This window comes from Sebastes umbrosus, chromosome 9 (genome assembly GCF_015220745.1).
Source record: "Sebastes umbrosus isolate fSebUmb1 chromosome 9, fSebUmb1.pri, whole genome shotgun sequence".
Lineage (NCBI taxonomy): Eukaryota > Metazoa > Chordata > Actinopteri > Perciformes > Sebastidae > Sebastes > Sebastes umbrosus.
Genome location: NC_051277.1, coordinates 33,025,375 through 33,038,543, shown reverse-complemented (window position 1 = coordinate 33,038,543; position 13,169 = coordinate 33,025,375). Strand labels below are relative to the sequence as shown.

General features: G+C 40.9%; 1 protein-coding gene across 2 annotated transcripts in view; it reads right to left on the bottom strand.

The window, feature by feature from the left end:
* si:zfos-2326c3.2 (mitogen-activated protein kinase kinase kinase kinase 4) overlaps window positions 1–13,169 on the bottom strand; it is a 102,173-nt gene that overhangs the window by 26,777 nt on the left and 62,227 nt on the right. For both annotated transcript variants that reach the window (XM_037779712.1, XM_037779713.1), the window contains 4 exons: window positions 9,988–10,122; window positions 9,157–9,291; window positions 5,675–5,745; window positions 3,538–3,617 (listed from right to left, as the gene is read on the bottom strand). In XM_037779712.1, coding sequence (XP_037635640.1) covers window positions 3,538–3,617; window positions 5,675–5,745; window positions 9,157–9,291; window positions 9,988–10,122 — 421 coding nt within the window. The remainder of the gene's footprint in view (window positions 1–3,537; window positions 3,618–5,674; window positions 5,746–9,156; window positions 9,292–9,987; window positions 10,123–13,169) is intronic.

Below are 13,169 nucleotides of genomic sequence, written 5' to 3'. Positions count from 1 at the left end.
GCTTTACAGCCATAAACTGTAATGTTGGAGCAGACGCACTCTGAATGGACCTAAAACAAATATTCCCTACTTTACACAAATATTTTAAAAGGTGTCATAAGAAAACACATTAGAACATTAGCTATTGAAATACATACATACTATTGACAGTATGTCCTCCTGCATCGATCAAATTCTTTACAAATTGGGGCAGTGCAACAGGTGTTAAACACAATATTGGCACCGACTCTAAATGGGACCATCATTTACTAAATGAACATCATGCTGTATTGAAGAAGACTTGAAACTAGAGATTGAGACCATAAACTCATGTTTACTGAGGTAATAAATCAAGTGAGTAGTAGGCTCGTTTTCTCATAGAATTCTATACAACCAGAGGAGTCGCCCCCTGCTGGCTGTTAGAAAGAATGACAGTTTAAGGCACTTCCGCATTGGCTTCACTTTTCAGACCCGGAGGTTGCCAACTGTTCAAAACTATGCTACATAACAGTTTTGAGCACAATAATGATAGCCACTGTCTTTCCACCACATACCAAGAGTTTCTGGAAAATAATCTAAAAGAAGCAATAACTTCCATGATCACACAAATCAAAGGGGTTCATGGGAAATACTGTCTTAATTTTGACACCTACGGTACTACAGACAAGTAGTAGAAGAGTTTACCAATACCTTGTCCGCCTACCAACTGCATTATCACTGTTTTGATGCTATTAAATCAATGTATAATAATCAATTTGTACTTTCTATATATCAATGCTACAAATACCCTTTCCAACAACAGTATAGTTCAAAGAGGAAAGCGGCTTTTTCTTACATCATGAGCCGATAAAAAGCTTTTTACCACAGTAAAGCTGTACGAGTCTCTAGGAGAATCTCTGATCTGTAGCTCCAAACAAAGCAGGTCGAGGCCCGCAGCCAAACTGAGTGGGAGGCATCAAAAGCTGTTTCCTCCCAACTACACACAGAGGGAAACTTTGAAATACTAAACATATTCTCCCCATCTTTCTATCTGTTACACTCACAACAAGAGCTTCCCCGCTGCCGTGCACAGAGTACACAGAGAGCAGAGCTTTGAGAGAGATGAGTTGTTTCTTTGTCTCTCGACACAGGTAGAGAAGGCCGGCTTTGAGCTCATTACTCTGTGTTGTGCGCTCTCGCTGCTTTATAGTAAGTGTACTGTCTTTGGTGGAGTTTGGTGTGGCTACATTTATCTGGCGTGTGTCTGTTTATGAGCATATTGTTTAGGGTGTGAGGTGTATGAGCATGTGAACTGGCTTGGCATATGTGTGTTTGGGATGTGTGGGCTAAGCTGAGAAACCGGTGACTTAATGGTTCACGCACGCGACCACCTCACACATTCACAGCATTAGTTCACACCAGTGCCATATCTGTGGGAAAACAAGCGCTGAGCTTATGAAACCTCATGGAGCCGACAACAACAGTCCTCTTTTGGGTCAAAAACAAACAAACCAATTTCCAACAAATCGTCACAAAAATTACATTTACATTATTACTTTTACATCTTGAATCTTTTATTATAGAAAAGAAAACAGTATGTGCTCAGGCTATTGTCATTAGTACGGAAGCCCTGAGGGCAAAAACAAAAAATCTGGTGGTCCATTTTCTAAGTCTGGTCTAAATTGTTTTGTTTCCTGTGTTTATGACTTAAGAACAGATGAAAAAAAGGTTTTGCAGAGATAATCTAAATTCCTTAATTCTTTTTTTTTCACCTTTGAAAACAAAGTTTTGCCAAAGGATAAAAAAAAGTTTTGCTATGATAATTTTTCTTTTTCAAATTACTTTTTTTGGCAGGCGGAAGTTTATTATATTTTTTCTTATCAGGATCATTGTTTTGAGTGTTTGTTGTTGTAATACTTATTTATAAGAGGCTGAAGTGCACCACTACCTCATGTTCTATATAGGACTAAAAGCATTCATGTTTTCTTCTAGGTGAGTTTTAATTTCTCCATGGACTCTAAATACAAGGTACATAGATTGTGTTAGCAAGTTATGTAAATTAAAACTCACCCGCAATGAGTATTACAATAACAAACACTTTCTGATTCTGACAAAAAAATAAAAATAACCTGTTTAAACTTTTTTTTTTCATCTGTTTTCAAAGAAAAAATATCCTGACAACAAAAACAAAATCGAAAATAAGTAACTTGAAAAATTATGATGAAAAATTGTCCAAGCAAATCTTTTTTTTTTCCACTTTTTTTCCTGTTTCATCCTGGCAAAATCTTCACCCGTCATGAACACAGGAGAAACAACAATTTAGATCAATATTAATGGATCGCCAGAATTATTTTTTTTTCTCACTTGCCTTTCGGCGCTTCCATACTAATGACAGTATCCTGAGGATAAACAGTATGGTATGGCTTTCTGGCTTTGAAAAATTATCCTGGGAAAACTTTTTTTCCCACCTGTTTCACAGATGAAATCATTATTTTTTAAAGGGACTATTTGTAACTTTGTACGCGCATAAATGTAGCGGGTCGTTACACATGCGCGCTCGCATATGCGCGTTCGCGTGTAGCCGCTGTACCCTCCTCCTCTGCCTGCTCGCCTTCACTCAGACAGCTCAGCTCGCTCCACCTCTAGACGTGAACGCGCGCTCACTACACACTGCAGAAGAGTTAGTTTAGCTCTGAGAATATCTAGTGAATGTACAGGGGACGTTTGTGCAGAAATAACTGCTGCAGCTCCTCCAGACCAACAGAGGTTTTCCGTGTCTTGTGAAGTGACGGAGCTGTACAGAGATTTACGTTGTCTTCTCGTTATCGACCGGGTGCCGGTGTCTCCTCTGCTCTCTCCGGCTGCGGGCGGAGAGAGCAGGGAGACACGCTGGAGAACCCCGCTGCCTCAGCCTGCACTTAGGCAGGAAAAGCCAACACTAGGATCAGATCTAAATCATGTTCATGGAGAGACCTTCGTCTGGTCAGCTAACATTACTGCCAAGCAGCTGAAATATAGAGTGATATTGTGCTTTTAGCTGACGTGTGTCGCCTCACTGTTTTGAGTGATGCTCGTTCAGGTATATTGAGAGCGAGCAAGCGCGAGCCCGACGCTGACTTTCGTTGATTTCACGGCCACAGGTGTCGCTGTTAAGAAGCATTTCTGAAAGTTACAAATAGTCCCTTTAAGAACTTAGAAAGATTATCCTGACACAACCTTCTTTTTCACCTGCTCTTAAGTCATAAACACAGGAGAGAAAACAACTTAGACCCCTAGACTTAGACAATGGATCACCAGAATTTTTTTTCTCACTTGCCTCTCAGGGCTTCCGTACATTTGTGCATATTAAGAGTTAAATTCTGAGGTAAAAATAATGTAGTCTCTAATTCTTGTCATATAGGAACCCAAACAGAATTAAGTCTCATTAAAACAAACTGTCATTTCAGAAGCTGCCAGAGATGACAGAGCTACCCATTGTAAGCCTGTAAACAGAGTTGATGAACCTGTATTTTTATAGCTCATAGAGCAGGTAACAGCATGTGGCTGAGCTCAGCGAGGTGCTGAGTTAAGGTGACAGACCTGGGTGGTTGCTGCTGCTAGAGGAGACTCCGTGAGACGCAGACCGTCCACTCTTATCTGCTACAGACACCGGACCGCCACTAGATGGAGAAAGAGACACACACACACACAGTGTCATAGATGGAGAGTGAATTGTACATTATACACGTCTATATGTTCTAATCTTGAGTATATCCTTCACGCTGCCACTGCAACGACCCAATTTCCTCACCATTAGTTTCATCTAATCGAAAATAATCATCCAAGCTAAACTAATCTGATGTACCCATGACCGATTGTTCTCTAATAATGTACGCCAGCATGCTGAATCGTAGTGTGTTATGAACCCTCACAATAAATGAGGTTCACTCTAGCTGAAAGGATAACTGTGTGGTAAAGAACTACCCTGCTCGTAGCAGGGTTACAATACCAAAGATCACAAATAAATAGTGTTTATTCACATTCTATCTGAGACTAAGACTTCTCTTGTTTCCGATTTAAGGACAGACAGATGCATTGTATCTTCATGCTGCTAAGCAACGCTCAACTATGTGCTGCTTCAGGGCGGCGACCAGCTCAGCTGATCCTTAGAGCTAAACTAGCTTGTGGGTTCCTCACAAAGTCAAGAAACACCTCACTGTTATAACTCTACTTCGTTGGTAAGTACAGTATATCAAATACACAATATGAGCCGGTGGATATAGGTTCAGCAATGTGATAAGTGAAACTAAGTAATTAATCTTGGGTCATTTTGTCATTTATTCATTCATTCATTCGTCACGATTTGGACGAGATCTACCGTCAATATTAAATATTGACTTTAGAACTTCTCGGAATCATGACAAAAAGTGACATTAAGTCATCACCTTATGTACAGACAAAACATAGGCCAACCTTTATAAACGACTAGGGATGCACTGATAATGAAATTCTGGGCCGATACCGATACTGATGTTTAAAAGAACTGTTTGGCCGATAGCCGATAACGATGTTTTTGCTGTTATTTATTCCCCTTTTTGCCAGGAAAGCTGAGCTGTTATAAAATCATTCAGCATTTCATTACACTGTCTTTGAAAGAGCACAGATTCAATCATACAAATGTATGAAACAACCTTTATTATAACCTTCTTTCACATAAAAAAATTATCTTTTTTTTTTAAATAACTGCTTCAAAAGCCTTTTCAGCTGCTATACAACAATGAGAAGAGAGTTTCAGTACACAGCCCAACAAAACTACTTGTTTTGCGAAACATAAATGAAATGTAATAACTATAAATGTAGCAGAAACATAACATAGACTTTAAGTGGGCATGCCGCCCATTTATTAACGGACGCCAAAGTATATTTGGAGACCCATTTTAGCACTCCTCAATTCGATTTTTTTTATCCGTCCATGAGAACAACGTCATCTGTGATCGGTTATCTAGTGGACTAGTAACGGCAGAGCGGGGGAGCGAATGGAGAGCTTCGGGCCTCACTGCCTCAGCTGTCCCGACCCACGGTGGAGCTGCGGGACTGAGATGTGGCGGCCCACTCTGCTCAACCGGAATTGGATCCCGGTATGGGGGAAGGACTGCTGCCCGGGCTACACGGCACGGAGGACGTTCCCACTGTAACATACCGAGTGCTGCGTCAGCCCTCGTTGGACTGACAGGCTTCTAGTGACACATCACACACACACGAGGTTCACTATCATCCAGACTGCACTGATTGTTTTTAAGAAATCTTGTAAGCCGTTGTTTTACTGCTTAATTTATCATTGAAAATAACAACGTTCTTATCGCTGATCTTTCTCCGAGACAATGTAATATACTCCCACACGGCCCACTTTTTCTTTCACTTTAATTTGTAAACAAACCACACGTGCGCACGGCAATCGCCGTCATGCCAGAGTCGTGTCCAGCCTCTGGATTCTCCTCTCAATCAGCACCTGGTTACTGTTGTCCGAGAACAACCAACACAACATTTAGCCGCCAAAAAACTGATGCAACACAACAGATAAACATCGGTCACTGCCGTCGATGAATGTCATCTTATTTTCCAATATGCCAATGGCAGTCAATAATCCGATACCGATGTTCGGCCAATACATCCGTGCAACCATAGAAACAACACATATCTCTATGAATTGGTTGTGTGTAGTGAAGTTGTGGTCTACCTTGAAGCCGCCCTATTATGCCCCATCACCAGCTCTCGACAGTAGAACTTCGAGGTAGTGCGTTCTGGGACCTGGGATTTACACAAGACAGAGAGCAGAAGAAGAATCAGTTGAACAGACTTGACAGAAACCCATAGTGAATACACAAAGAAGGCAGTCTCCTGGTGGTCCTCACTGCTTGTTTCACTTCTCAGAAGCTTGAGAGGGCTCTCCTGTTTACGAGGATCTCGTGTCTAGCCAAGCAGGGTTTCAGCTAATTATAGGAAGGTTTCTGCGGTTATGAAACCTTTATGTACAACAAACTCTAAAGTGCCTGAAAGGGTGTAGAGCAGAGTACAATAAAAGCGTTAATAAGCCACCGGGAGATATTCATTTCTGAGACTCTAATGAGACTGTTTGGCTTTTCTTCACATTTCAGTGTTGCTCCTTTAAACTCCCCAAAACCACGATGTCCAAATCTCACATGTGGTGTGGAAATATTACTGACTCAGGGATGTTTCTTAACCTTTTTTTTTAACAGTGTTGCATTCATGATATGACAAGAACAGCATTGTGAAACCAATTACCAGATCAATCTGTGTAAAGTGTTGCAAAGCACTGTGTTTTAAACGGGATCTTTCAACATCTCATTCTTCTCGAGCTCTCTGTCGTACCAACCAGCTGGTGACTGTTTGACCTCTCGTCTCCTGGGGTCACATGGCCCAGTTGCAGAAAGGAAGACACACCCAGCAGAGCAGGAAGTGAACTGTGAGAATACCCATCATCCTTCTGACAAGTTGCCCACATCCTGCATCTGGCTACCCTGAGTGCACACACACCCATGTCAAACTCGGTCTATTGTTTCCTTTCTACTATTGCGGCACATACATGATACTCAAGTAAGAGCCTTTAGTCTACTAAGAAGGGGTTTGGATTATCAAAGAGCTATCACCTTGAGTTTAAGACTATTTAAGCTTCAAGCTAAAAGAAAAACATCAAATGTCTGCTTTTGCTACAGCACATTACTGGCAAACACTATTGTGGTGTAGGTCCCCGAAAGTGAACAGTTTTAAAGCCACAGCAGCTCCTGCAATTACAGGACGGAGTAGAGAGTTATTAACTGCTCTACCGACTCCATATGGCCTACTGTTAGCTCAACAACATAACACAGCAAACACAGCTCTTTATTGGGCTCCCCTCCTCTCTCTGTAGTAGTTATTAGTTGTTCTATCAGCTCCATATGGTGTTCTGTTAGTAAATATACCTAACAGCATATTGTGTTCTTAAACACAGAGCGGGGGAGCAGTGGTGTTAGACAGAAAACAACGGAGAGAGAGAGAGAGAGACTGAATGGAGGTGTGTTCATCACGAGATGTTTTTAGTTAAAAGCACTTCATAACAAGCCTGAAAGGGATGGATTGGTTGTTTCTCAGTGGGGTTGTATGAGGTACTTATCCGTAGTCAGTGTATTACCTACAGTAGATGAGTGGTTCCCAACCTGGGGTCTGGGCCCCCCTTAGGGAAGAACCAAAGATCACAGGGGGTGCACCAGGATTTGTCTGCTCTGAGGTTGTCAAAATTAGATTTGCACATGTATAATTAAAATCATAATAAAATACTTACTGGATAATTTATACAAAACTCTGTATATAAAACTATTTAAAAAGATATATTTTTTGCTACTTAGTAAGTCACATTGGGTTTGAACCTGGTATTTCTGCACGGTTGCAGATAAAGATCAGGCTAATATTATTAGTATTATATTATTTGTAGAATTAGATTCCAGTGGTGGCTGCATAGGATTGTTTCCGACTCCTGTGATCCAAACATTTCCATAACACCAGAGTGTTGTTACATCCAAAAGTCAAAATTTATTGGAAAAAGTTAGAAGTAATCATTTCCAAAATTCACGTTTTTATCCAATGAAATATCCATATTTTTTGGCGTTTAGCTGATGAGTTATGGTCATTAAAGAATGCAGCAAAACGTATTTAAGTCACCTGAAAGAAAGGCTCACCTTAAAAAAATCTATATTGCTATATGCTCTCTCCAAAAACAAACCAGACTCCATTGAAAAAAATCATTTTTAGGGCTCTCAATCGCATTAATTAATCGCAAATAAATCACATTTTTTTATCTGTTCAAAATGTACCTTAAAGGGAGATTTGTAAAGTATTTAATACTCTTATCAACATGGGAGTGGACGCATATGCTGCTTTATGCAAATGTATGTATATATTTATAATTGTAAATCAATTAACAACACAAAACAATGACAGATATTGATCCAGAAACCCTCACAGTTACTGCATTTAGCATAAAACAATATGCTCAAATCATAACATGGCAAACTGCAGCCCAACAGGCAACAACAGCTGTCAGTGTGTCAGTGTGCTGACTTGACTATGACTTGCCCCAAACTGCATGTGATTATCATAAAGTGGGCATGTCTGTAAAGGGGAGACTCGTGGGTACCCATAGAACCCATTTACATTCACTGATCTGGAGGTCAGAGGTCAAGGGACCCCTTTGAAAATGGCGGTGCCAGTTTTTCCTCTCCAAAATTTAGCACAAGTTTAGGCAATATTTAGCCTTCTCCGCGACAAGCTAGTATGACACCGTTGTATCAGTATCAGTGGATTCCTTAGGTTTTTCTAGTTTCATATGATACCAGTATCTTCACTTCAGGTTTTAAGTGAGCCCGCTACAACCTAAAAATTGGAAGTTTTGTTAATGCGTTAAAGAAATTAGTGGCATTAAAACAAATTTGCGTTAACGTGTAATTTAATCGGTTAGTTTGTGTTGTTGTGCGACTTTGATTAGCTCGGATTCACCGAAGTCAAACAATAGAAGAAACAAACCAACCTATCGAGGCAGCGATAGACCAGCAACCCCCGTGTTATGCGAAGTGAAATTACAGATTTTTTCCAATGGAGTCTGGCGGTTTTAAAGAGAGCATCGATGGATACAACGGCTAAGAGATAAAGCCACGAAAATATTTTAAATATAGCATATGTGTAAACTGATATTGACGTTTTGCTTGTGTTTCCGGCCCCGTCCACAGCACTCCATTGCTTTCCTCCCGTGCTGGTACTCCTGTCTGCTGCTCCAAACTGGGGGTGTGCCGTCCGTCATCTACTGGAGATAATACACTGACTATGGAGAAGTAGCTCATACAACCCTACTGAGAAACACCCAAACTATCCCTCTAAGGTAAGCACAACCCGCTCCTCCCACAAGCATGCACACAAACACACACATTTTCCTCAAATATTAACACACACCCCCACAGTGTGCCATCCTCGTGCACCACTTCCTTAGCTTGGTATGACCAGAATACAGGATGCTTGGCACACACTAACACATTATGCCAACCTCATGTGATGCAGGCTACACCCTGCTCCTAGCATGACTATAGCAACAACTTCCTCTTTCGATTGGTTACATTTCTTGCCTCATTTCTGGAAGTCATCTAACCTGCTGTGTCATCAGTCGTTGCTCACCTTAGGTGGCGTCCCTGAGTCCCAGAAGACATCATCAGTTGGGGACAGGGGGGAAAATGGGGACAAAGGGGAGATGGCCATATCTGACATGGAGCTGCTGTGAGGGGCGTCTCGACTAGAGCGCAGATTGGCATTCTGGGAAAATAAAAGGTTAACCCATGGTCATTTGTGACTGTAAATTGAATTTACACATTGTGGATTTTAGCCACATCATCAAAAGTAAAGATTCACTTGTAGTATTTTTGAGTGGCAGTAGTAACAGTGAAAGAATCCCGTGTATAAAAACATCCTAACACATAAGTGAAGTAGTGAATGGAAAAGATAGACTAGATTAGAACCAGGGTTATTATAGTAAACTAAAACTGAAACTAAAACAAAAATAAGCAGTGAAAAATATTTTTTTGTAAACTGACACTGAAGAAAAACATCTTTAAGAAAAATTAAACCTAAACTGAAACAATATTGCCTAAAAACTAACCATGTATTTTGTATGTATATAGCTTCATACTCAGACATTGTACCTGACCCTAACAAAACCAAACTAAAACTACTGTTAAACTAAATATAGAAACACTAAAACTAACCTTTCTGATAAACTGAAACTAGACTAAACATTAGCAAACACACTCTGAAAACTAAACTAAAATGAAATCGAAAAGCCAAAACTAAACTAAAATAAAAACTAATTGAAATGTAAAACTATTATAGCCTTGCTTAGAACAGACTAGATAAAAACAGTGCTTAAAGTATAAGAAAGAGAAGAAGAGGAGAGCAGGATACAATAAGAAAATAGCGGGACCGTGTGAAGTGATATAATTGTGTATACTGTACCTGGCTGAGGTGAGCTCTCTGCATGGCTGGAGTACAAGGACTAGAGCTGCTCCCAGAGCCCAGCCTGGAGTGCACCTGGCTGGGCAGACCAGCAGCCAAAAGCAGCCTGGCCAGGTTTGATTCTTGGAAGTCCATCTAGAAACAGTAAACACATGTAAGACATGCGTGACTCAGCCCTCCGTCTAATCAGGTACTCACACTGAGATCGACATTTCTTTTTCTCACATATAGTACAAACCCAACTGTACCACACATTCTGTATATACAGAAATGCACTGTATATATAAACTCCAAAAAAAAAGTTTGGAAACTTGTGTTTGGTGGATTATTTCTCTGTTGTTATAATGCTAACTGTCATTGTATTTTACATGGTTGGAAAGCCGGTTTATTTACCTTCACAATGTCTAACTTGTAAGCAGCACAGCTGATTATGTGGGTAGCGCCCAAGAAAAATTTGCCAAAATTCTCTGCCGATGCTAAACAGTGTATTCTCCTGCTATATTGATTGTTGCACCGATGGAGCAACAGCTTTTGGTGGGGGCAGTGTCAGTGGGGGGGGCGGCATCTCCCTCACTGGCAAAACAAGGCTTGTCATCATTAAAGCCATCTCAATGCAGTGAGATATCGGGATGAGATTCTGCAGCCAGTGGCGATCCCATATCTCCACAATCTGGCATCTAACTTCATCCTCCAAGATGACAACGCTCACCCCCACAGAGCCAGGGTTATCACAGACTACCTCCACAATGTGGGAGTAGAGAGAATGGAACGACTCAAAACAAGAGTCAATACCAACAGGAGAATACAAAGTTTAGCATCGGCAGAAAATTTTGGCAAATTTTGGCAAATTTCACATAATCAGCTGTGCTGCTCATCCCTCAAATGCATGATCCTTACAGGTTGGACATCATTGTGAAGGTAAATAAACAGGCTTTCCAACCATGTAAAATACAATGCCAAATAGCATTGTAACAACAGAGAAATAATCCACCAAACACTAATTTCCAAACTTTTTTTCCCTAGTTTATTAATATATATGTATATATATATATATATATATATACATATATATTAAGCATATATAATGTGGGATACAGTGAATGACCATGACTAGGAGCGCACGGAACTGTGATGCAGCCATGATACATCACCTTTGGAGGCCTGCTATTGGCTGATTCAGTGCTTTAGGGAGGGCATTGTGGGTAAACATGATTGCAGGGCAACACTTTGAAGTCACTGCAGTCAGCACAGTCACACGCAAAAACTGTGTTAAAAGTTACTTTCAACTACTTTATACAAAGCTTCTCAGTCCCACTTTTACTACAATTTTTTTTACTCCTAGGTCAAACTTTAGGAATGTTCTGAAGACCATTTCTGATCGGGTCTGAGAAGTGAAGCCAATCCTGAAGTGCCTTAAACTTGCATTCTTTCTAATAGCCAGCAGGGGGCGACTCCTCTGGTTGTATAGAAGTCTATGAGAAAATGAGCCTACTTCTTACTTGATTTATTACCTCAGTAAACATTGTAAATATGAGTTTATGGTCTCAATCTCTAGTTTCAAGTCTTCTTCATTACAGCATGATGTTCATTTAGTAAATTATGATCCCATTTGAGTCAAATAGAGTGCTCCAAGATGACGTATAGTTGTAGGCCACCCAGGAAGTTAGCATCACCTTGGTTACCCTCAACAAAAAGCCAATGGGATAAAACACATAAAGGCTTAAAAATTCACGAGTGGGATATTTACTGATGTATTTTATATCGTAAATCAAAACGTTAAAATCTCTTCAGCTTGTGTTAACCACAGACTTTATTTCAGACATCTTACTAAAAACCCATTAAAAAAAACCCATTGACTTCCAGATGATGGAACCGGAACCGCTAAAATGCTAACTCATTTCCAGGTTTTATACTCATTCCTGTAGCACTCTATAGAACATAAAGCAGGGGGTGCTTTAGGGCGTGGCTACCTAGTGATTGACGGGTCGTTACCACGGTGTTGTCCGGTCTGGGTGTTGTCCACCTTTTTTTGTCTTACAACTTTAACCCTTTCAAAATGTGTTGTCAGTTCATGAAAGTTAATTGTAACATTTTTGGTCACCTAAAAATATCTTATTCAGCGTTGGGTTGTACTTAGCGCCACCCTCGTGTCACTTCTGGTTGCAAAAAAACAAAATGACAACGGCCAAAAACCAAGATGGCGACGACCAAAAGGCAGAACTCAAGGCTTCAAAACGGCAGTCTACAAACCAATGGGTGACGTCACAGTGACTACGTCTACTTCTTATATAAAGTCTATGATACTGGCCCGGACATGAAAAGAGTGCTACTAATCAGCCTGTGTCACCTAATCTAACATTATAGCTCAGTGTTTTTCTTAGAAGTTCCCATTTCCAGATGTTCAGTAGATTTGCTGCTAAATCTGGCATAAAACATCCTCAGCATCAAAAAAAGATATAGTTTAATGCACTTTGATGCCGATGATCTGAGAGCGTAAGTTACAGGGGACGAAACGAGGGGACACACGAATAACCATACAGTATAAAGTCCGAAAAATAATTTTGTCAAACTCAACGCAGTTCTGTATTAAAGGGACTGTTTGTAACTTCTTACACGTATAAATCAATACGGGTCGGTGTCTGATGCGCGCTCTCATATGCGCGCTCGCGTGTGGCTACGCTGTTTAGACAAGACTCCAACACAAACTACACGGAAGCACCAAAACTTCTTGGTTGTATCTAGTGAAGCCCGTCTGTTAAACAGTGTTGGCCGCGGTTGGAGGTCGTGGGGGAGACCGTAGCTTTGGTCTCCAGGACCGGAGTCTCTGCTGTACTCTGCTCCTCTGCTCCTCTGCCTGCCTTCACTCACACACCGCGCTCGTTCTCTCTCTTTCGCTCCACTCTCAGGTGAACGCGCGCACACTAACACACTGCAGAAGAGTTAGTTTATCTCTGAGAATATCTAGTGAATGTACAGTGGATGTTTGTGCAGAAATAACTGCTGCAGCTCCTCCAGACCAACAGAGGTTTCCCGTGTTTTGTGAAGTGACGGGGCTCCGCAGAGAGAAACGTTATCGTCCCCGTCCGGGTGCCGGTGTCTTCCCTGTTTCCTCCGGCCGCGGTCGGGAGACTGAAGCAGGAAAAGCCAACACTAGGATAAGCATTGATTCATGGAGAGACCTT